Source organism: Cricetulus griseus, chromosome 8 (genome assembly GCF_003668045.3).
Source record: "Cricetulus griseus strain 17A/GY chromosome 8, alternate assembly CriGri-PICRH-1.0, whole genome shotgun sequence".
NCBI classification, from domain to species: domain Eukaryota; kingdom Metazoa; phylum Chordata; class Mammalia; order Rodentia; family Cricetidae; genus Cricetulus; species Cricetulus griseus.
The window spans coordinates 75,467,094-75,492,303 of NC_048601.1; the positions used below are offsets into that span (position 1 = coordinate 75,467,094).

The 25,210-nt window shown below is 36.3% G+C and overlaps 1 protein-coding gene across 14 annotated transcripts in view; it reads left to right on the forward strand.

The window, feature by feature from the left end:
* Alms1 (ALMS1 centrosome and basal body associated protein) overlaps positions 1–25,210 on the forward strand; it is a 115,097-nt gene that overhangs the window by 61,699 nt on the left and 28,188 nt on the right. For 12 of the 14 annotated variants that reach the window (XM_035448833.1, XM_035448835.1, XM_035448837.1 and 9 more), the window contains 4 exons: positions 7,007–7,236; positions 8,921–9,046; positions 15,394–15,549; positions 21,753–21,902. In XM_035448833.1, coding sequence (XP_035304724.1) covers positions 7,007–7,236; positions 8,921–9,046; positions 15,394–15,549; positions 21,753–21,902 — 662 coding nt within the window. Of the gene's footprint in view, positions 1–4,343; positions 4,465–7,006; positions 7,237–8,920; positions 9,047–15,393; positions 15,550–16,225; positions 16,298–21,752; positions 21,903–25,210 lie in introns of those variants that run through there. The other 2 variants (XM_035448842.1, XR_004771129.1) reach the window with 2 other exon arrangements.

Here is a 25,210-nt window from a genome sequence, read left to right on the forward strand (position 1 = left end):
TCTTGACTTTATAGTTTTCCTTAGGTTAGTTAGTACTCATCACTTTACAACACTTAACCCTTTTATTTGTGCTTTTGTTGTTCTGTATATCTGTTGTACATGTTTAAAACCTCACCAGGTGTTTACTGTTTTAAATGAATAGCAGTTTTCTTTCATGTGTTTGTGTATTACATATAATATAAAACAATATATAACTATATATGTATTCAATGTATATCTTTATGTGCATATATGTATAATCACACAATTCTTTAAATACTCTTCTACCATTCTGAATTGTGTTGGATCATTTTACTTTAACTTAAAAAAGACTTTTTTGTAGGCCTGGTGGTGGTGGCGGCCCATACCTTTAATCTCACCAAGGAGGCAGAGGCAGGCAAGATCTCTGTGAGTTTAAGGCCAGCCTGGTCTACAAAGTGAGTGCCAGGACAGCCAGGGCTGTTACACAGAGAAACCCTGTCTCAAAAAACAAAAAATCCCAAACAAACAAAAACAAGATTTTCTGAGGTTGTGTTTCATTTTCTTAGTTTTCATGTGTGAATATTTGTTGGCACATATTTTCCTTTGTGTGTGTGTGTGTGTGTGTGTGTGTGTGTGTGTGTGTGTGTGAGAGAGAGAGAGACAGAGAGAGAGACAGAAAGAGAGAGAGAGAGAGAGAGACAGACAGAGACAGTAATGTTTTGTTATTTCCTTGCTTTTTAATTCATTTATGTTCACTGATTTTTTTTAACTCAGTGAATTAATATCTTAATAGAATAATACCTACTTTGGAAAATTTTTAAACATTTACTCTGTTGTTGTTGCTGGTGTTTTGAAGCAGGGTCTTAGGCCTAGAACTTACTGTGCAATGGAGGATAACTGTGAATTTCTGATTTTCCTAACCCACTTTCTGAGTGCTGGGATTATAGATGTGTGTTATCATAACCAGACTCCATTAACTCTTATGAATTGTTTCTACAAATTTTTTTCCTCTGGGAATATATTTGTATGGATATTAGTTTATAGAACTTTGTCCTTTGAGTTTCTTACCCTGTGTTGATCCCATTCTTTTCCTTTGAATTCGGTGGCTTTTTAATGGATTTTTTTCTGAGTTTCCTATAGTAGTCTCTCATTATCTATGGGGTCTGATACAAGATGGCTGAAACTTGACCCTATATATTCTGTGAATCCTATAAATAAGTGTCAGCAGCATAGTTTAATATGGCTTCTGTATATGTATCATACTTTCTATATTATTTTCAGACTTCAGTTGACTGGAGGTAACCAATTGTAGGAAAGGAAGATACAGATGCTTAATCGTTTAAAAACCTGGCTATGCTGATCTAGAAGGGACCCAGCATTTGAATCCCTTTTGAATCAGGTTTGGTTTTTATGTTTGTTTATTTTGTTTGATTTGTCTCAAGTTTTGGGTAAGTTTTCTGCTTCATAAGTTTTTAGTTCTTCCTGTGAAAGTCTCAGTTTCATCATCAGAGTCTTTGAATTGAGCCCTTAGGATAGGGCAGGTTTCAGGTAGGGCAGTGCTTGCTTTGCTGCATTTGTCCCTTCTCAGGGGACTTCATCTCACAGGGGCTCTAAGATCGGGAGTGTTCTTTTGACTTTTTTTGAGAGTCTAGAGGGGTTGTGATTCCTTACCTTAAACGTTCCTGTGTAGACAGCTTCAGAGCCCTTTTTTCTTTAGTGGGGAGATCTTCAGTGTGCTTTTCAACAGTTCTTCTGTCTAATGATGGGACTTACTCATAGTCTGGTGATTGTGAGACTTTCATCTAATGTCTTAGCCCAATCTCCTGCACCTCACCAACACTCAAAATTGTCCTTTTGAGCACTCAGCTGGTCATGTTGCTGTTTACTGCCCTATCACCTCAGCCCACATGTTTTCAGAACACTCATGATTGTGCTTTTTTAAGAGAGTGTGCCTACCTCCACCAGCCTCTGCCTGGAGCACCAGGAGCCTCCCTCTAGCATATTAGTTGATGTTTCCTGATTGTTTCCATAACTCTGACTTCTATAAACCATAACTTTTGCAATTTATTCAGATCTGCTTGTTTCAGTAGGATTAATGATCTCCTGTTACAGATTAAAACCTGGAATCTTTTTTTAGGCCATTTTTAACTTCTTGTATTAATAGAGTTCTTATATCTTTTATTATGCTCATTAGGTATTTTATATCTTTATAGTACCATGTATGATATTTCTATTTTAAATTTATAACTTTTTTGAAATGGAAAATTTTAATGGGATTTCAAGTATTTTTGATCCTGTATCTGGCATTTTTTTTTTTTTCCCCCCGAGACAGAGTCTCTCTCTGTAGCTTTGGAGCCTATCCTGTCACTCGCTCTGGAGACCAGGCTAGCCTCGAACTCACAGAGATCAGCCTGCCTCTGCCTCCTGAGTGCTGGGATTAAAGGCATGCGCCACCAATGCCCGGCTATATCTGGCAATTTTAAATGTCACTTATATTCCAAGGTTATATAGGGGTTTTTTTGTTTTTTGTTTTTTGTTTTTTGGTTGTTTGTGTACATAATATCTAGTATCAAAGAAATGGCTTTTTCCTTTCTGATTCATTTACATTTTTTTCTATTTTTCTACCTTTACTAACAACTTACTAAAATGTTGAATAGGGATATTGAGTTGACAATCTTATTTCGTTCCTATATACAATGAATATTCCCAACATTTCAGTCTTAAAATAGGATGGTTGCCTGGAGATTTTTTAATATAGTATCCCTCTACGATGAGTTTTTTCATGAGACATTATGAAATATAACAAATACTGTTTGTACTGTTGTTGGTATGGTCATACATGTTTGCTTCTTAATTCTGTCGATGGCAATTCACACTGATTTTATAAAATGTTAAGTTACCTCATATTCCTAGAATGAAAGCTGGTGAGACTCATTCCTTCAAACCACATAGGAAGAGAGAGCAAGGCAGCAAGCAGCATGCAAACAAATGCTCATGTTTCTTCCCTGACACTTGCTTAAGAATTCTGTGTCTGTCGTCAGAAGAGAGACTGGCCTAGATGGTTTTTCATAAGTGTCCTTTTCAGTTTTTATGTGGTAGAGATTTAAAAGTGTTTTTGTTTTAAATATATTCTTTACTTTACTATAACTCTATGCTTCCGTTCTTAATTTTTAATTCCAATAATTTTACTTTGTTTTGGAATTAGGGCTTTGTTGTATATCTCAGACTGGCCCTAAATTTGTGATGTTCCTTCAGTATCTGGAATTAAAGAAATGCACCACCAAATTAGCCAAATTATTTTGTTTTAGATTTATAGAAAATATACATGCAGAATTCCTTCTAGCAGTCACTCAGCTTCTCCTTTTTCTGTTACAGTTTCATAGTATATTTGCAAACGGAAGGAATCAGCATTTTTATATTGCTGATGAGTGTTCTTGATTTTTATTTGTATTTCATCAGTTTTTTATTAATGCCTTTTTTCTGTTCCATGGACCCATCCAGTATTTCACATTTGTGTAGTTGCTCCTGTGGTCTGAATGCTTCCATCATTCAAAAAAACACAGGTGGAAACATTAGGAGGTGATAGGTATCAATCAGGTCATGGATTGGTCACTCTTGAATGAAATTAGTGTCTTATACAGGGAACCTGGGGAGCTGCCTAGATCCTTATGCCATATAATGGCATAAGCCAAGAGCAGGCCTCTCCTCTTTGTAAAAATCAATTTAAAAAATTAAGACCTGAATATATAGGCTTAAACCTTTGAAACTATTGTAGGAAAATATAGAAGTACTTCAAGACCTCGGCATGGACAGTCTTTGATTTTCTGGATAAGACTCTAGTAACATAGGTTAGACTAACTTATTTCATAAAGCTTCTGCAGAGCAAAGGAAATACTAACCAGAGTGAAAAGCCCGCATACCAAGTTGGAGAAAAATCTTTGCCAGCTACTCATCTGACAGGGACTACTATCTGGAAATTATTCGGAACTCAAAAAAGTAAACATCAAAACTCTAATCAGCCAATTAATAAATGGGCAAACGAGCAGTTCTCAAGAGTCAATACAAATGCTCTATAAATACATGAAAAAAGTACTCAGTATCTTTATCCATCAGGAAATGCAAATCAAAACTATACTGAGATCCCTTCTCACTCTAGTCAGAGTAGCTAATATCAAGAAAACAAATGCTGGAAGGATGCAGGGGGAAAGAAACTCTTATACAACATTGTTGGGAATGTAAATGTTAAGACAACTGTTGTGGAAGGTAGTGTGACAATTCTTCAAAAACTAAAATTGTAATACCATGTGATCCAGCATCTACCAGTCTGGGAATATATCACAAAAACATGTGCATATTGTGCTGACTGTTGGTTCTATCTACAGTAGGGATCAGACTAGATGTCTATCAAGAAATAAATGAATAATGGATACGCTATGAACAATGGAATTCTGTTCAGCCATAAAGAAAAACGAAGTTATGGCATTTGCAGGAAAATGAATAGAGGTAGAGATCATTAAGCTAACCTCAAAACAAGCCAGAGTCAAAATCACAAATGTCATATATACCTTTCTCTTGTATACAGACTCTAGAGTTTAAAGCAATATATACGTTAGGAAAACTAGATGCCATATGGTTTTTGGGAAAACTTCTAAGTGATGAACTTGGCTGAAGAAATTTTTAAGCAGGTGTTGAGGGTACAGCTTGGTTTTATTAGATGTTGGTTATAAAATACAAGAAAAATGATTTTTTAACAGTGTTAATTATCTTGCATGTAATAGAGTATTAACTGGATCATTAGCAACTTAACCAGAAACGGCTACACCCTGAAGAAAAATAACTCTTCCTTATTAATTGCCGATAATTCCTCATCAAGGGGTGGGTCTTCATGAATGTAAGTGTTATTGCTCTGAAGGGAAAGGTATCCTGGCAGTCAGAAGCCAAGGATTACCTACAGCTCTGAAGAGAAAGCTATCCCAACAGAAGTGTTGCAGCTCTGTTCCATTGGGGGACTGTTTGCCTAGCAAAGTCTTTGCTCTGGGAAAGGTTTCCCTAATGCAAATGTAACAATTCTGCTCCAGCAGGGGAGGCTATTGCCAGCCAGGTTGTCCCAGCTCTGCTCTGCTCTGAGAAATGTTTGTTACAGCTTTGCTCAGCTTCCCTGGAGTGTTTACACTTTGCTTCTCCAGCAAGGGAAAGTTTCCCCAGCCAGTGTTAACAGTTCTGCTCTGCTCCTGTTCCACTCTGCCCCTGCAACAGCCATTATAGCTCTGCTCTGGCAAAAGCTATTCAGTTTACCTGCAGAAATGTAGCATTTGTAGCAGTTCTGTCGTGCTCTGGAGAGAGTCTTTAAAGCTCTAAGTTGTTACAACAAACCTCACTCAAGAAGATTTATCAGAAGGGAGGAATCAAGGAGAGTGGCTGCCTCTGCCAGGGTAAAAGAGGGGCAGCCCCAAACTGAACTGGTATAGGGCTTTTTAGAGTTCCTTAGGGGTGGAGCTTTCCAAGGTGGGGATTGGTAGGATCTCAATTCCTGAGCTTGGTTGGATTTTGTGCTCAGGGACTGGTTGGATTTCAATTCTTAAGTTGGTTAGGGGCAGAGGGTGTTTATTTGGCTCTGGTCTTAAGGCCAGGGTGTTCTACCACTGGCCCTTTTTATCCTACAGTGAGCCCTTTCTCTGTTCATGCTGGAATATTGACAGGTTAGAACCTACATAGGTCTTGTGTAAGAACCACAGCTGCTTTGAGTTCACGATCACAATGGCCAAATGACATTGTTTCAGAGCAACCCCTCCTTCCTTGTTTCAAGCTCTTTCTTTCTACCACCTCTCTGCATTGAAGGAAATGATTTAAAGTTGTAATTTTAATAAGAAAAGCAGAGATTTAAAATTTGGAAGGTGTTTAGCATTTCTGTATTATAAAAATGTGACAGGTTGTTTGGCAGAGAACACCAGTAGTATGGCCAAGTGGCCATTTGATAAAATAAGTATGGATCAGCCAGGCACTCTTCACTAAGACAATTGAAGACTGTATCCAAAGGCATTTCAGAGACTATTGGTGCCACTCCACTGATGTGCCATAGTGCAGGGACCTTGAGGACATAACAATTTCAAAGGAGACATTTCAGTTCCTTGTGAATCTTCTATACTCACTGCATAGTGCTGCCCTACAGATTCTTCTGTTTTCACACTCCATGTCTCTACCCTCCTCAGTCACCTCAGGTGTGGCTGTGCATTGGAAGGAGCCCCATGGTCATTGTCTGCCAGAGTCATGGAGACTGAGATTTAAGAGTTAGGACTTGCTTGTGACCTATGTCTCCTTTTCTCTTTTGGAATGAGAGTGTCCTATGCTGGTCCTACTGTTGTATTTTGGAAAGTATGTTTTATGTTATTGGTTCACAGTTGGAGAACATTTTGTCTTGTTTTTTTTTTTTTTTTTTTTTTGTAATATAATCACTAAGTCCAGCCTATACTTGGGGGCTTGGGGGTCAGAGTTAAGCTTTACCTTTATTGGTGAGAGGTATCTACATGTTCTATGGAATTTTTCATAAGCAAAACTGGCCCCTTGTCCTGTTATTTATTGAATGTTTATTATTCAGTCGTTCATTTGCTCTTTTAAAACATGATTTCTTTGTTATACACACAAACATCCCCATTTGGTTCCACCATTGAAATATAAACCCTTTGTGGCAAGACTTTGTTTTGTGTTTATCTTTATGTCCCTGGGCATTTAGTACAGTTTTATGTAATTGTCAAATTAAATATAAATAAATGAATGTCTGTTAATTTCAGCTAGAAAGTATGTTTTCTCAGTTAAATTATATAATGGTAATACAAATTAAAATTAGAAGTAAATTTTGGAAAAATGATAAAACATGTTTGGTCACTTTTTACTATATATATATATATATATATATATATATATATATATATATGAGATACTGTAGAAATGGGTTATTAACATGTGAGATCACTATATTTACTACTGCCTAGTTACTTACATATTTCTTGCCAAAGATATGAACTGTTTTGTCTCCCCCCCCCATTAGTTCACCAAAGCAGAGTAAGGCTCTCTTTCCTTCATCCTCTACAAAGTTATCATCTGATGCGATCACTCAGATAACAACAGAAAGTCCAGAAAAGACCACGTTTTCATCTGAAATTTTTATTAATGTTGAAGATCATGGACAGGAAGTTCTAGGCCCCATGGCCCAAAAGCCACCCGAGCTTGCCTCAGTATGCTCAGTGCAACAAATCACATCTTCTCATGGCAAAGACGGTAGGGAATGTAACTGAGTTTTACATCATTAACCTGCTTTATGTGTAACTAATTATGTCTGAAATGTTACTGTTTTTCTCATATTAAACCTAAATTTTTGTTTGTTATTCCGAGGTAGGGTTTCTCTGTAGTTTTGGATCGATCCTAGAACTCCCTTTGTAGACTATGCTGGCCTTGAACTCACAGAAATCCACCTGCCTCTGCCTCCCAAGTGCTGGAATTAAAGGCATGTGCCACCACTGCCTGGCCCATTAATCCTAAATTTAAGGTAAACATTATGCTACAAAAATACTATATCCAATTTTTGTTTGCATACCTGTGAAAAGAATAGGATTTTCTTTCATCTTTATTTTGAAGGAGTTAGCAAGAGTATGTTGCAATTCATATTGCTTATGAATATGGCTGGCTGACTTTTGTCCCATAATTTTTATAAAAATACAGTAGTATGTAAAAACTGTTTTTAAGGCAAGCAAATGAATTATTGGCATTTAGCTCATAGTAATGTGACATATGAGACTTTAATAGTACACAGTAATGACTTATTTTTTGCTTATGAAACAACCACTTGTTACTTAGGTTGACCATTAATCCTTCTGTGTGGAAATGCAAACATGTATGTGCACACATGCACAGGCACCCCCACACATGTAAATATACACACATGAAAAGAAAAAAAAATCCATGGATGCTAGTGGATATAGCTCAATGATAGTGTGCATACATACTTAACATGTACCAGGTTCTAGACCAGCCTGTAGCACTACCAAATATGTATCAACTCACACATACTCTCATACACAGGTATGTTTTATTTTTAGCAGTTTAACAAAAATTTGTCTTTGCATCTCAGGCTTGTGAGCCAATTGCAGTTTGGCAGAGTTTGGCTCCAGGTAGCAAAAGCAGTTTAGGTATGCCTCCAAGTGCCTGTTTCTGAGATTCAGGTCATGGGGCAGTTGCTGTCTTGCCTGGAATATGTTGTTTTTATGATGGTGGTAGAAACACAAGAATAGAGACCCAACTGTGAAAAAAATTTAAACCTACATTTATATCAGAGTTCTCTGTGTATGAATAGGATAAAATTAATATTCTATTATAAAACAAGAATTGAATTTTAACTTACTTTTTTATGATAATGAGGGTATAAATAGAAGAAAAACATGGCTAGAATCTACATTAAACTGATGATCTTTTAATAAACCTTGTCCTTTTTACTTCAGTGTATTTTCTTAATATTCAAAATTTTATAATAGAAGCTTTATTTTGAAACTGCTATACGAAAAGTGAAGTAGACTTATTCTCTTATGTCTCTAGGAGTAGAGTTAAGTAGGCACTTGGGTTTATATAAGATAAACTTTTATAGTTAGTCATCTACTTATGGAATAGATTGCTGAAAATGCACCCCTCAACCTGGTTAGGCTGCATCCTGGTTTGATTTCCTTCCTGTTCTGGTCCTTCACAATATTTGTCACATCACTTATAATTTATTAAAATACTAGATAATTTGATTATATAGTTTAATTAGATGTGCCGTGTATTTCCCATGTTGAAAGTAAAGGTGAATTTATGTTTGGCTCATTCATGTATTTCAAGAATGGTGAGCACTGCCTAGCAGGTAGAAGGTACCTGGTATGTATTAGAGTCAGTGTTGCTTTCTTCCTAATGGTTCTGATCTTTATCTCCTCAGGTCAGCCAGTACTGTTGCCTTATAAGCCATCTGGTAGTTCGAAGATGTACTATGTTCCACAACTAAAAACACTTCCTTCATGTCTGGATTCCAGATCAGATACCACTATTGAGAGCTCACATTCAGGTATTATTGCAAAAAATATCTAAGATTTTATTTTTGGAAATATTGTATATTGGCTGGTCAATTGTGATGTCTTATAGTGAAATATGGAGGTTTTCTTGCTTTAACCCCTGGTTGATTCATAACAAGAGTTATTTGAGATTTTCTTTAAGAAAAAAAGAGAAGGCTAAGTTGAGTTGACAGCTACCTGGGTCAGTGTGAAAGCCCCTTTAGATTAAGCACAGAGCTCAAAGACATGAAGACTTTACTGGTTTCAGTTGTTTCAGACAGTCTTCACGCAGGCAGTAGCCACCACCATGCAAACTGAGGTGAAACTTTAATGGCCATACCCAATCAAGTGTAGTCTTTACAGTCTTAATTGAGAACAGTAGCAAACCCTGAGGTGGGAGTAGAATCTGACTTTTAACAGTTACTATATTATATTATATTATTTAAATTTTCAAGTTTGCAACAAAAATACAAAGGAAAAACACAAGATACAGTTTGTTACATACAAAGGAGAAAAGTGCCTGAGGAATCTTAGGCATTGGACTTACTAGACAAACACTTAACTATTTAAAATATGTTTAGTGATCTAAATGAAACAACTTTTGAAGAACTAAGGCCTTACTAAATAGAGAACATTATAAAGAGATAGAAATTATAAGAAGGGGCCGTATTATAATTCTGGACTTGAAAAACACAGTAGGAAAACTTAATTTGCTAGAGGAGCTCAATAGAAGATGATGTAGAAACAGTGAACCTTAAGATAGGTCCATTGAGATGACTTAGTGTGAGGAACAGACAAAAGAGAAAAAGAAACAAATATCAGAGTTCTGTGGGACACCATTAAGTTGCTACAATGGAGGGAGCAAAAGTATAAGAGTAATGATTTGCCTTCTCAGTGAGAAATCGCTCTGTACCCTTAGAGATGAATGCGCCTGGATGACTGGGGCTAAGATCCAAACGAGAGTTGGTACTGACCAGAAGATTTTACTAACTCAGGTGCACTTCAGGCTTATGCATTCTAAAACCGCCATGCTTAAATCTCTTTTGGGTCCCTGCCCCAGTTTGAACACTTTGAACAGAGATAACAGAGTCTGGCCATCTGGGCATATAGGTTTTCCAGAATTATTTTAAGTACATCAGTGTTCTTTTTTGAGTAGTTGTTTCCCAGGGTCATCTTGCCCACCTGGCAAAATTGTCTTTTCTAATAAGCACACAGTACTTCATGGAAGACCTGGATTTAATGATCGATAGTTGTGACCCTACACTTCCTCCCCTTGAGCTTCCCTTTAGAGCAGTGTTTCTCAACCTTCCTGACACTGTGACCCTTTAATACAGTTAGTTCCTCGTGTTTCTGTGACACCCCAACCTAACTGTAGTTTTGCTATTGTTATAAGTTGTAATATAAATATTTGATATTCAGGATATCTGATATGCGACCCCTGTGAAAGGTTGTTCAAACCCCCAGGGGGTTGCAACCCACAGGCTGGGAATCACTGCTCTGTAGAATTGGCTGGCCTAGAGCTTAGTATGTAAACCAAGCTGGGCTGGAATTTACAGAGATCGGCCTGCCTCCGCCTCCCGAGTACTGGTATTAAAGGTGTGTGCCACCACACCAGGCTTGCCTTCACTGTATGGTGAGCTATCATGAGGCTTGATGATTAAAATAATATAGGGCAGTGGCATTTTCATAAAATGTAACATGATATCCAAAATATAAGTAACAAAGAAGAAATAGAAAAATAATTCAAGATGCTTGTGCACCAAAAAATATACTGCCAACAAAAAGATAATTCATAGATAAGAGGTTGTTTTGTTTTAGAGTCTCAATATGTGACTCTGGCTGGTCTAGAGCTCACTATGTAGAGTAGGCTGACCTCAAACTCACCAAGATCCTCCTGCCTTTGCCTGCCTAGTGCTGGGAATAAATGCATGTTCCACCAATGTGGGACAAGGGAGAATATTTTCAAACTGTATGTTTGTCTAATAAGGAATTAATATCCAGAAAAATATGAAGAACTTACAGTTCAACAACAAAACCAAAATACTTTGATTTATATGTGCTCATGGAACCTACATCCACTTTAGCCTACAAATACATGAAAAGGTACTTTGCATCAGTCATCACAGGCAAGTACCACCCAGAGCCGTAAGAGGTCACACATCATCACACTTGTTAGAATCATTCCTAATTCCTTTAAACATAAAACTAAGTGTTGATGAGGTTATGAAGAAATTAGAATCTTTGTGCTGGTGGAATGTAAATGGCATAACCACTGTGGAAAACAACATGGCATTTTTTCAGAGTTCCAAAAACAGACTTAGGTTTGAGTAATTCTGCTTCTCAGTATATGCTTCAAAGAAATGAAAACAGTATCTTAAAGAATCATCTGTGTGCCCATGCTCATAGAGGTAGTATTCACAGTAGCCCGAAGGTGGACCCCATATATCTGTCACTCATGAGTGGATGAACACAGTAGAGCGTGCTTAGAGTACTTGGACTTTGTAAAGCAGCAACATTCTGATACATTGATACATGCTGTATTATATATTCTTTGAACTAGTGGATATTAAAGCTGTTAATGTGTTATGGCCAAATGCCATGCTAGGTAATAACACTTAGCTAGCATGCACAAGGGCCCTTGGTTCAGTTCCTGAACCACTGATCTATATTGCTAGGCCTCCCCATGCCTGTTGTTTTCTTTTTAACTTTTTATTTTGAGACAGAAATGCCTTGCATTACCTAAACTGGCTTTGAACTTGCTCTTTAGCCCAGGCAGTCTTTGAACTTGTGCTTTTGCCTCAGCCCCAAGTCGCCTTGATGAGAAATCTGAACCACAAAGGTTAGCTTCTGGGTTGTTTTAAATTGTTCATAGTTTTCATGAATTTTGTTCAAAGACTGAATAGACTCTTATAGTAAATATTCACAAATTAGGCATTACAGCATAACTTAGGAAAATTGTTCTGCTGCGTATGGTAGAACAGTTGGTTTTTATAAGCTGTTACGCGGGGCAGGAGTCATATCCTGGGAAGCAGATTGGTAAGCATGTTACTTCCCTGGAAGATATAAAAAAAGAGACTTAACTTTGTTCCTGCACCCAGGCTGAACTGACTCTTTTCAGCTGGTGTGAAATCTTTTATTTTGAAAGCTGGTCTCTTTGGGATCCTGCTTCCTTAAAGTTGCTTGCATGTCATTAGCACAAGTGATTCCATTTTGGTCTGTTCTGCTGAGTCCTGGTATAGGAGCTTAGTTCAAAATATTGGCCCCCCACATTTTAATATGAAGAAAGCAGAGTGGTGGGTAAACATGGTTGACAATAGATCATGCAGGGTTTGTAAGCAATTTAAAAGCATTTGTGCTTTGCTGTAGTAGGTAACTGGTTTGATTTAGCTTTGTAAATTTTATCCTAGTTTTTATATGAAGATGATGGCTTGTAGGTGGGAAGTGGGAGATTCAGAGCCAAAGTGTTAGTGGAGACATCAGTTAGTTAGAAGGCTTTGCCGTACTTGAAAAGGAAGCCTCTAGGATTAGAGTGACATCACAGAGAAGGAGTAAGTGGACACACCAGCAACTGCATTTTAGGAAACACTTCCTGTAGACTTGGTGTTAGCAGGATAAGGCAATGGGAAAAAATGATTTCTAGTTTCTTACAGTGAACACTGGGTAAGTATGTAGATGGAAGTTTTGCTCCAGACATAAATCTCTACCCATGTGTATTTCAGTTCTGCACAGATGCTAGAAAATAAGCACATGCTCTCTGTTGTGTGCATATTTGTCTGTACTCTTCTCCAGCTGCCTCTCAGTCCCACTGGCATTCATTCTCTTGCTCATCCATTGCAACTATCAGAAATTATCTGTTGTTCTCCATTCAACTGATATGGTCACTTCTCTTGGGGAAAGAAGGATAGTTAGTTGGCTGATTGTTCATGTTATTGTTGTTTGTTCCTGACATGTGCTCTGGTTTGGAGAAGGATTGGTGAGAATGATCACCCATTAGAGTTGTGTTGAACCACAATATATAGTGACTTAAAATGTATGAAGAAGGGACGTGTCTTTTTCTCATTTCTATTAAAATGGTGTAAGAACTACCTGTACCCTTTATTGCTAGAATATGAAGCATGAAAGAAAACTCTTGGCCAGTGATACGCTTTTTTGGCTTTTTTCAAGACAGGGTCTCACTATATAACCGTGGATGTTCTGGAACTTAAATGTAGACCTAGCTGACTATGAACCCAGAGATCTGACTGCCTCTGCCTTCCAAGTACTGGGATTAAAGGCATGTGCCACTATGCTTGGCTTAAGCATTTAGTTTTTACCAGCCATTCTTTCCTTGGAAGTTATAGTGTGTGTACCCAGGAAGAATAAAGGTCCAGTTGTGGAGGAACTCCAGCACTGGAGACTTGGTAGAAGAAAGGGTAGTAGGACTTTCCAGAGAGCTAAGGGGCAAGGGCAGAAAGTGATAATCAGGTAAGTCATCTGTAGACTTGATCCAGAAGGCTTTGTAGGAAACTTGCAGGCTGTTTACTTTCTCAGTTCTTATTGTCATATACGTATTACTACTATTACACACACACACACACACACACACACACACACACACACACAATAATTAGGAACTCAAGAAATATACAAAGCGTGGGATCCTGGGCTAGAAAGACAAACCATTTTATAGAATTCTGTAGTTCCTATAAGCCTTTATATGTCTAGAAATGAGTTTTGCCTATAGATGTAACATAACAGATTAGTTTCTGTTTGTCAGTATATATAGGAATGTTGAAATACCTTTAAAACAAAGTTTGATTCTTTCAAATCTTTTGTCACATAAATTTTTCCTTTCAGTTTTTTTTCTTTTGTTCTTTTTTAAATTTGCTTTTTCATTTTTATCGTGCTGGGGATTGAACTCAATGTCACAAATGCTAGTCATATATGCTCTTTCCTCTGATCTACATGACTAGCTCTCTTTCAATGTTTTATATTGTTAGACTGTTGTAGGAATCTAGCAGAGTTACTGTGTCTAGGGTAAATCATTAGAGTGAATAATTATTTGCTAGAAGTACTTTGACCTTGAAGAATCATTGTGGAAAACTATTGTTTTTCTTGATTTGTAGACTTGTTTTTCTGAGGGGGGGGGCATTACAGCCTTTGCATGGCTTTGGTCACAAGATGCTTCTGATACACCTGAAGCTCTTGGATTATTGTGTACTACAAACAGTGGCAAAAGGACTGAAGTAAGTAGCAAGGGTCTGTGATGCTTTCTTTTAGAGAGACATAATTAGAATAGTGACCTTGGTATGAAGAAATACTTTACCCAGAAAAACAACTTCGTATAACAATCTAAATACATAAACTTTTATACAGCAGTTCAAGGGTTAGTTCATCAGAGGCTGGACCTTCTTCTTGCTGCCACACAGGCCTTAAAATTTTATCTTGGAGTGACCTTTGTCTTCGATTGACTTATGCAATACAGAACACCCCAACATTAGATAAATTTTCCTAAGTCAAAGCTTATGAATCACTCCATGTTTAAAAGAAAAAGCTTTGGAGCTGGAGAGATGGCTCAGCGGTTAAGAGCACTGACTGTTCTTCCAGAAGTCCTGAGTTCAATTCCCAGCAACCACATGGTGGCTCACAATCACCCTCTGCTGGCATGCAGGCAGAAGACATAATAAATTAAAAAAAAAAAATCATTATTAAAAAAAATTCTAGCCGGGCGTTGGTGGTACACACCTTTAATCCCAGTACTCGGGAGGCAGAGGCAGGTGGATCTCTGTGAGTTCCAGGCCAGCCTGGTCTCCAGAGCAAGTGCCAGGATAGGCTCCAAAGCTACACAGAGAAACCCTGTCTGGAAAAACAAAAAAAAAAAAAAAAAAAAAAAAAAAAAAAAAAAAAATAAATAAATAAATAAAAATTCTTTAAAAAAAAAAAAACTTCATTGATGCTACATCTCATATACAGTAAAATCTATGGTCTTGGGATTAGGATTCCATATGCTGCTGTTATATTTAAATAGTATTCTTAATGTATCCTGTTGTACAGCCTGACCACTATGTGCATTGTTCCTATACATGCCATGTGTGTGCTTGAATAGTACCTACTATCTAACATGTCTTTTTGTCTTCATATCAATACCAGAAGTCATCCCCCAGTCATTTTCCTTCTTTCAGAAGCTTTCCCGAACTGGTAGTGCCCCCCTGACATTTATTGTACATGTCTCTGAGTTTCAGTTTGACTGATATTCTAATTAGCCTGTAACATCACTATCATGGTGCTCTTTTCATAGCAGTTGTCTAAGGGAAGAAAAAGTCTTTCTTGACTTCAAGACTATTGTTAATTGTAATATTTTCTCTTTTTTTTTTTTCTGTAGGGTCCAATGATGCGATTGCCCCAGACTTTCCAGCTGAAATGCTAGGCACAAGAGATGATGACCTCTCAACCACTGTGAACATTAAGCATACAGAAGGGATCTATAGTAAGAGGGCCGTGACAAAGGTGAAAAAACCCCCTCAGAAAGATAATGCAGGTAATGAGTGACCTTGCCTGTCTTACAACTTCTTTCCTGAACCTTTTTATTTGAAGTGAGAATATTGTTGTCTTTATCCATTTTCTGGTTTGTTTTGGAAACTTTGTCCTTACCATAGGACAAAGTACACAGGAAAGTAGAATGTTAGAATATCTAAAGTGCTTTGAGATTGGAAAATGTTAAACTTTATTTTCACCATAAATAAAATGTATTATAGCTGTTGAAATGAAACACTAAATCAAGCCTCTAGTGCATACTAGATATCAGAAAATCTTGATTAAAATTCTCATGAATTTATCTCTGTTAAATGTAGCAGAGTGGCATTTCTGGCAGGATTTGACAAGGTGTTAAGAGTTTATATGATGTTTTGAAATTGTATTTTGCTATCAACCTGTGAAAATTCAGTTTTGGGGCTCCTTGGGGGAAGAAAAGAATCAGAATGTCTGGCTTCCCCTAGCTCTCATTTCTCTGTGACAGTAGTCACCTTCAGCTGAGCCCTGGCTCTTTCCTGCAGACAGGACATCCATTCTCATGTTTGTATCAGTCCCCAACCCTCTCAGATCCCACCTGCTTCATTCAAGTACTTGGTCTCTGTGGCCAAACTGTTGAGTTTTCAACTTTTTCTCTAGATAGAGGACAGCCATTTTCTAAAAGTACAATATATTTAAAATTGCAGGAAGACCACTAGTTCCAGTAAGATGCTGTTTCAAAAAAACCTAAACCAAAGCATAGAAACATAGATTAACAGGTAAGTAGACGGATAGATAGATAGATGTTCTATAAGAAAATGAAAGAGTATGCCTTCTTAATTTTAAAAAAGGAAAAATTTCTTTAGACTCTATTCCTCTCCAAAAACCAAACAAAAAGTAAAACCAGCAACCATATAGGGAAATAAGGAATGTTCAAGTAAAAAAATTCTATAAAATGTGAACAGTAAATAAAGGCAGATCACAGAGTGGAAGTGAAAATTACAATGTATACATTCCACAAAAAAATATTCTGAATATAAAAAGAAATAGTGTGAAAAAAGATATTCAACTTAGTAGAAATTGGGCAAAAGAATTGTGGACAATTACTCTATAAAAGAGATTATGTAATACCTAATAATTGCATATTAAATTTTCACTGTTGATAATCTGATGATACAAATTAAGACAGCAGTATCTTTCTATACTCATTAGAATGGCTGAAATAAAAAATGCTGTGCTATGGAGAATAAGAACTCATTCACTGCTGGTGAGAGTATAAATTACTATCCTGACTTTGTATGTGTGTTTTGAATCCAGGGCCTCACATAGGCTAAGCATGCACTCTACCACTGAGCCTTAGCCCCACACATATTGTTTAAGCAGTATTTGTAAAAGTTTCATAGAAACCACTCAGGTAGCCAATATTTGTTTAATAAAACAGATAATTTGTAGTACTAACACTATTGAATAATTACTGGCAGGGAGAAAAGGGTAAGTATATGTAACAGCATGTAATGAACTTTACACACACAGTGTGAGTCAAGGAAGGAAAACACATACCTTGTATTATTCATTTATACAAAGTCGAGACATTCCTGATGAATTTGTTGTATTTAAAATCAGATATTATATACTCTGGTTTCTCTTCAGTTTGTATAAATCTTAAATCAAGTGTTGGAGAAAATGGGAAGGAAGAATGAGAGGGCAATAGGCTTCTGTTTAGATTTTATTTCTTGACCTGGATACGGTTATACACATATTGTTTGATAATTAGTGATATTCCTTTATTTATTTATTTGTTTGTTTGTTTGTTTGTTTGTTTATTGTTTTGATTTTCAAGACAGGATTTCTCTGTATGGCTTTGGAGCCTGTCATCGAACTCGCTCTGTAGACCAGGCTGGCCTTGAACTCACAGAGATCCACCTGCATCTCCCTCCTGGGGGCTGGGATTAAAGGTGTGTGCCACCACTGCCCAGCTGATATTTCTTCATTTTATGTAAATGTTTTCTAGGACAGGTAAAATATTTTTTAAAAGATGTGCAAAAGAGCCTAAAGTACATACAAGACTACCATAGAAAAAATTCTAAAATTACATTGAAATTTATTAATGAAGTCCTACGTAATTAGAGAATTACGTATTAGTAATAATGCAGTCTTCAAATGTCATTAAATTAATCTCATAAGAGAGCTTTCTGTACTAGCACCAAAATTTTATATGTAGCTTACTAAATATTATTTGTAAAAGATTTAAAAGAGAAGTGTAGGAGGCAGCCATGTTGGTATGACTTTAGGGGTGTGGTGTCTGACATTTCTAGGAGACAGAATCTCACAACAAACTTCCTGTTCCTCTGGCTCTTAAAAATCCTTCTACTCTCTCTTCTACAGTGATCCCAGAGTCTTAGGTGCAGGAATTGAGCTATCGGTGGTTCAGTTGGGACTGAGCTACACAACTCTGTATTTTGATCAGTTGTAGTTTTCTGTAATGGTCTTTGTTATAAAGAGAAGTTTCCAGCATGGTGGTGGTGGCGCATGCACTCAGGAGGCAGAAGCAGGCAGATCTCTATGAGTTCGAGACCAGCCTGGTCTACAAGAGCTAGTTCCAGAACAGGGAAGAGCACAACAATTAGTTATTCAATATCAAATAGTCAGCCCTGAAAACATATATTTACACATAACGTAAGACTGATCAAGTTGTCTTTATATGTTTAGGAATACATACATGCATGCAGGCTGCGCGCATGCGTGTGCACACAGACACAGACAGACAGACAGACAGACAGACAGACACACACACACACACACACACCCCACCACCACCTGCCACAAACAATAACATCAATAATTAAAAAGAGGCCATGGAGCAAGGTGTACAGGAGAGGGTTTGGAGAGAGGAAAGAGAAGGGGGAAATGTTAAAATCTCAAAAAAAAATTATTTTCTAAATAAAAAAGTGTAGCATAATGTGACCCAGAGCCAAACTTATGAATATGGAAACTTAACAGAGAGATGGTGTGCCATGGAAGTTTGAGGATGAACATCAGTAGTGCTTAGAAATTGGTAACATATGTTAGAAAACCAGGTAAATCCTGTCTGCACACTGAACAAAACAAAAGAAAAAATATATAATTTAAATATCCTTATAATTCTGAAATGGTTCAGAATTTCATCCTTTCTTTGAGAAAGGGTGACTTAGTTAGGGTTTCTATTGTTGTGAAGAGACACCGTGACCATGGCACTCTTACAAAGGAAAATATTTCATTAGGGCTGGCTCACAGTTGCAGAGGTTTAGTCCACTATCTTCATGGTGGCATGCAAGCAGACTTGCTGATGGTGAAGGAGCTGAGAGTTATGTGCCACACTGAATGTGACTTGAGCATAGGAGACCTCAAAGCCCATCCCCACAGTGACATACTTCCTCCCATGAGGCCACACCCACTCCAGCAAAGCCACACCCCCTAACAGAGCAACTCCCTATAGGGGCCATTTTCTTTCAAACAACCAGACGGGGTTTTGTATGTTTAAGCTGATTTTGAACTTGTTATGTAGCTAAGCATAACCTCTACTTTCTGATTTGCCTTCAAATCCACCACCTCCATGAAAGTATCACAGGCATGTGTCACCATCCCAGTTTATGTGGTACTGGAGACCAAGTCCAAGAGTTCATGTATTCGCTTGCTAGGCAAGCACTCCAACAACCAAGCTGTATATCTCCAGTTCCCAGTCTACAAGTGATATGAAGCGTAGATCCAAGGAGGGTGAAAAATGGAGTTAGTAAATGAAAAACTTGGCACATAAAATATAAGTCACTAAAATATATAGATTAAAAAAAGATGTTTGTAACTTGTAAAAGTCAATGGGAAATGTTACTGGAATGCTCACTCTACTGTTTTTCAGCATAAAAACAAAGAGAAATAGCTGTATATTGATCAGTAGATGAGTTGGTATGTTAAAAGAATACATACAGCATTGAATCTTACAAGATTTAGACATTTAAAATGATTATAAATGAGTATAGATTATTAAAATTGTTAATATTTTTTATTAATGGATCATACTAAAGAGATTGAGAGAAACTCAAGTTGAGTATAAAGGGTGCTACTAAGAAGGGGATAGACAGCATCAGGGAACCATGTTTATTTCTTAAGCCTAGTTGTTAATAGCTTGTTAAGCTCCTAGTGTGTCTAATACATTAAGTGGAAAATTAATTAAAATATTAGATGGAAAAATTTAGGATTGAAGTAATAGCAATAAGGAAAAAAATAATTGATTTGAAAGAAAAGAGTGTTGGATAAATAAAGCCAAGGCTGGTTATTCGTTGTGTGTTTCATTCTTAACATTGTTTTGATTTCTTTCTTAAGCAATATGGATAGAGGTAAGAGCAGACATATGATCAAGGAGGGAAAAAGAGAACATAAAATATCAGACAAGCTTAAAAGTTGTAACTACATGAGATTTAGAGAGTATGATATGTAAAATCTAGACTGTATAAGTTTTTCTTGACTATATGATATATTAATTAGCTCCACAGTTGATAAAAAACTTTGAAAAGGCCAAAGAGCTCCAAGCACTTGTTTAAACCCATATTTTTACTTTGAAAAACATAATTGATTTGAAAGAAAAGAGATTGTGGTTTCCTGAGACTATTAACAGATTTTAAAGTGCTACTTTATTTAAACTGATGTTGTGCATTGAAAGATGTGGCAGACTTTGTAATTGCTATTACAGTTTTCCAAACCAGAGCCTATGTGCTTTTTCCCCCTCATTTATAAAGGACTTGGAAGTGGCTGTGTGTTAGGGAGGGGCAGGAAAGTTGCTTGCCTTTTGTTTATTGTCTTCTCTCTGGGATCAATGATGTCCATATCCTGAGACCCCAGTTAAATTACCCGTCACTGGGGATCAGAATATCTCAAACAAAAACAGAAAGAGATCACCAGTAGAAGGGTTATGACCAAGATGACAAGGCCTGAAGAAAGAAGTTCCTTGCAGGACGCTGCAGGTAGCTGAACTGGATTGTTTGGCTCTCCTTTCCTCTGTTCTCCTACGAAGACTATTGCTAGAAAATCACAAGCAGCAGTGTGCTTTCTAGTGTCTCTCTGCTGTCTCTAGGCCTCCTTCCCACTCGATCATGTGAAGCAGCTGAATGAAGGGTTCTAGCTGATGTTTTGATTTTGGTATAGATTAAGTTGACATTTTTAAAACTCTTTAAGATATTTATGCAGAACTTTTGAATGTATAATATTACAAAATAATCTTATTGTCAGAAATTGACTTACCAGGGGCTTTTTCCTTTTTTCAGTAATTTATTTCACTGTAACAAGATACTCTCCACATGAAATATATATAAAGCTTGAAAAGGGTTTTTTTGTTTGTTTTGTTACCATAATTCTGATAATTATATTTTATAGGATTGTCTAGAACTTTTTTCCTTGTTTATATTATTGCTTTTGTCTTTATTGTTTATAGAATTAATCCTCCATCTGATATAATGGTTACATTTCCCCCTAATTTTTGGTGTTTTGCCTTACATGGTTTATGTCAGTCATTGCCATATGATCCATTTTGAATGCAAACTTTCTTCCTCTTATTCTCTCCTCCTTTCTTACTTTGCATACAGTTTCCAAGTCATTATTATGAAGTTCTTACCATGTTTAGATTATGGCTGTAAGATACTGTTTTGTTGAGTTTTTATAGCTGTTTTTATTTTTTATTTTTGCATTTTAGAATATTTTAAAAATAAATAGCAGTGAGACCAGTTGTTGAATTTATTAAACTATACTATACATTTTAACTGAGTTAAAATAGTCTCTAACATATATTGTATTTTTTTATGAAGATAGTCTCATACCGTTTATACAAAATCTGTTTACTCTTTAGATATTCAACTTGTTTACTTTGCAAATTACTTCAATAGGATTACACAAAAAAATTGCCTGTAGTAGCATGTTTAATTTAGGATTAGCTTTGGTTCTAAGAGATAAAGACCAAAAACATTTCTTACAAAAATTCAGAGCTCAGGGAGCAATATTTTTTCTTCCTCTGTTGTTGACACAGCATACCTTATGGTGATGCTGTAGCTCTATATATACTTGTGTTTTTTTTTTTCCTTCCAATTTACATTTTTCTAAACAGTGTGGTATAGATATTTGTTTTGCAGTACCTCCAACACATAGATGGTTAGAGGCTTTTGGGGTCAACTTCTTATATATATTATTGGGGTGTTCATTTTCTTCTCTTAGGTTCCGGTGATACCACTGTACAAGACAAAGAAACTGAAAACCTGCCAGACACTGAATCCATTAAACAGAAGGAGGAGATCCATGTTAAGAGGACCATCCCTCAGGAATTCTGTCCAGAGAAAGAAGGATCCTTAGAGATAGATATTTCTGGTAATGCAGTATATGTCAGTGTGTGTGCCTGAGGCCTAGTGTATCTATCTGTGTTTCTGGTCTATTCTGACGAAAATAAGATGCTTTCCTATTTTACTTATTTATAAATATCATTCCAATATTGCTTTGTCTGCATATGTATGAATTTGTAAAACAAATATTAATTCTAAGGAAATATATAGAAGCAGTATTACAAGTCAATATATTCAGTCTTCCATATCCAATTCAACCAACTCTGCAGAAAACATCTGAGAAAAAAGTTGTCTTTGTTGACTTCTTTTTTTTTAGCATTACTCTCCACAGACAGCACAGGATAATGACTATTGACTTAGCACTTACCTTTTCTGGTGTTAAACGTAATCTAGTGACAATTTAAAGTGTAGAAGTACTGATACACATCCATATGTATAGCTATATATAAGCATCTACAGACTTTGGCATCTATGAGAGGTTCAGGAACCAATTCCACCAGACACTTGAGGAATGACTGTCTCTAAGGCTGATGATGTTAGAAGTACAGTATCATGTCTTAGTATTGAAACATGGAAACCTGAAGTTACTATAGAATACTGAGAAGGGTAACTTCAATATATAACAGTAAAAAGACAAATTAAATGAATTTTTGCTTGTCTTTGGCCCCGATATTATGACAAAAAAGAAGAGCATACTGCACATAAACCATTACTGTTCAGCTGTCAAATTTTACCACCCAGAAGATAAGAGTTTCCATGTAAGAAAAGGAGGCAAAGAATTGAGTCTGCTAACTCTGTATGCTGAAAAGAGTTTCTGTTAACTCCTCACATTTAGAATATATAAAATAATTTTATCAAGGGTACAAGTACTATGCAATGGGAAAAAGATAATCTTTTCAACTGATAGTATAGAAAAATGGATAACCACATTAGAAGAATGAAGTTAAATCATTACATGAAAATTTCATCAAAGAGGATTAGACATATAAACAGAAGACCTAAACCTCTAAAACTAGTAGAAGACATAAGAGTAAAGCTTCAGGAAACTGTATTTGGTAATCATTTCTTTGACATGACAGGAAAAGTATATATGGACACATGAAACTCTGTTAAACTCAAAAATTTGTACATCTGGAAGCAAGCAAGAACATAAATAGACTATCAACAGAGTTGGGAAAATATTCCCAAATCATCTGTCTGTTGAAAGTTAAACCTAGAATGTATAAGGAACATGTGTCCCTTGAAAACAAAAAGCAAACCTGACTTAAAAACGGACAAGGAGTTAAACATACGGTTCTCCAAATGACACTCAACTAATTTAAGAGCTCGCGCCCATCAGAATGGCTACAAATAAAGGAACACTACAAAAATAATACCAACTGTTGGGGAGAATACAGAAAAGTTGGAATTAATGCACCACCAGCAGGAATGTAAAATGGTGTAGTTGTGAAAAATAATGTATTCCCTCAAAAAAAATTTAAAGAATTACTATATGATATAGCAGTCCCACTTTGGGGCATATATTCAAAAGAATTCAGAGCAAGACCTCAAACTTCACAACAGTGTTATTCATTATAACCAAGAGGTAGAAGTGATCCAACTGTCCATCAGATAATAGATAAGGAAAAAGTGAATTATTGGTCACTGAAGAGCTTTTATAGAATAGTTGTCTTAGTTAAGGTTTCTGTTGCTGTAAAGAGTCACCATGACCACGGCAACTCCTATAAAGGGAAACATTTAATTGGGGCTGGCTTACAGTTCAGTCCATTATTGTCATGCTGGGAAACATGGAAGCATGCAGGCAGACATGGTGCTGGAGAGTTTGCTGTGAGTTCTATCTACTGTCTTGATCTGCAGGCAGCAAATGTAGACTGTGTGCCACACTGGGCATAGCTTGAGCATATGAAACCTCAAAGTCTGCCTCTACAGGGATATACTTCCTCCATAAGGCCACGTCCACTCCAACAAGGCCACACCTAATAGTGCCACTCCTAAGGGCCAAACAGTCAAATGCATGAGTCTATGGGGGGCCATATCTATTTAAACCACTACTGTGGTACATACCTATAATCCAAGCACTCAGGAAGCAGAAGTAGGAAGATTACAAATTATAGGCTACCATGGTATACATAGTGAATTAAAGGTCATTATGGAATATGTACCTAGACCTTGTCTCAAACAAAACAACAAGAAAGAAAAATGTATTATATATTTAAAGATGGTTGTTATGAAGACATCATGAGGAAATTATATCACATGCTACAACATGGGTGAACCTTATGAGGGCATACACTAAGCAAAATAGTCCAGTCACTAAGGCACAGATATTTTTTGATTCTACTAATATGAAATATCTCAAGAAGACTAAAATCATAGAAATAGAATGTAGAAAGGTGATTGCCAAGTGCTAGGGTTAGAAGGAAGATGGACAGAGAATAATGTTCACACAGACATTGATCTTGTGATTTTCTTGTTTTCGCTTCCCGAGTACATTCCCTGGAATTACAGGCTCCTGGCTTATTTTTGTAATAATGTTCTTTGGAATATAGAAGATTTCAGTTTCGATAAATGCGGGTATTCACTTATCATAACACTAGCTGTTAAGATAACTATTTCTTCATCAGATGGTCCTGAGACTTTTACCAAAAATCAATTGATTATAGATACATAATTTTATTTTAGGACTGTCAGTAGTGTCTGTTGATCTGTGCTTTGATCCTGTGAATAGTACCAGTTTGTCTTGATTACTGTTGACTTATGGTCAAGTTTGACCTAGAGATGTGTTGGGCCTTCAACTTTTTTTTATTTTCAGAATCCTGTCTCCTATAGGTTCCTTAAAATTACATCTGAATTTTAGAATTATTTTGTCAGTTTCTACAAAAAAACAAACTGGGATTCTGATAGGGATTGCACTGGATCTGAAGAGTGTTACTGTTTGATTTTTTTTCTTTTCTTTCTTTCTTTCTTTCTTTCTTTCTTTCTTTCTTTCTTTTTTTTTCTTTTTTTTTTTTACTCTATGAATACTTCGGTGTTATCCATTTATTTAGATATTTAATTTCATAGTAATACTTTATAACATTCAGAGTATGGATTTTGCAATTGTTTTTTAAAGATTGTTTTCTAGTGTTTTATTTTTATGCTATTTTGACTAGAATTATATTTTTAAATATTTTTATATTGGGATATAATAATTCTGTAGTCATTTATAAGCTACTGTATTTTTGTAGGTAACCCAGTTTTCTTTCTTTTAATGGTATATATGTTTGTATTTGTGGGTGTGTATGCATGTATTACATAAAACTTACATGAAGTGCTTTTTTTTCCATTTTGTGTGGT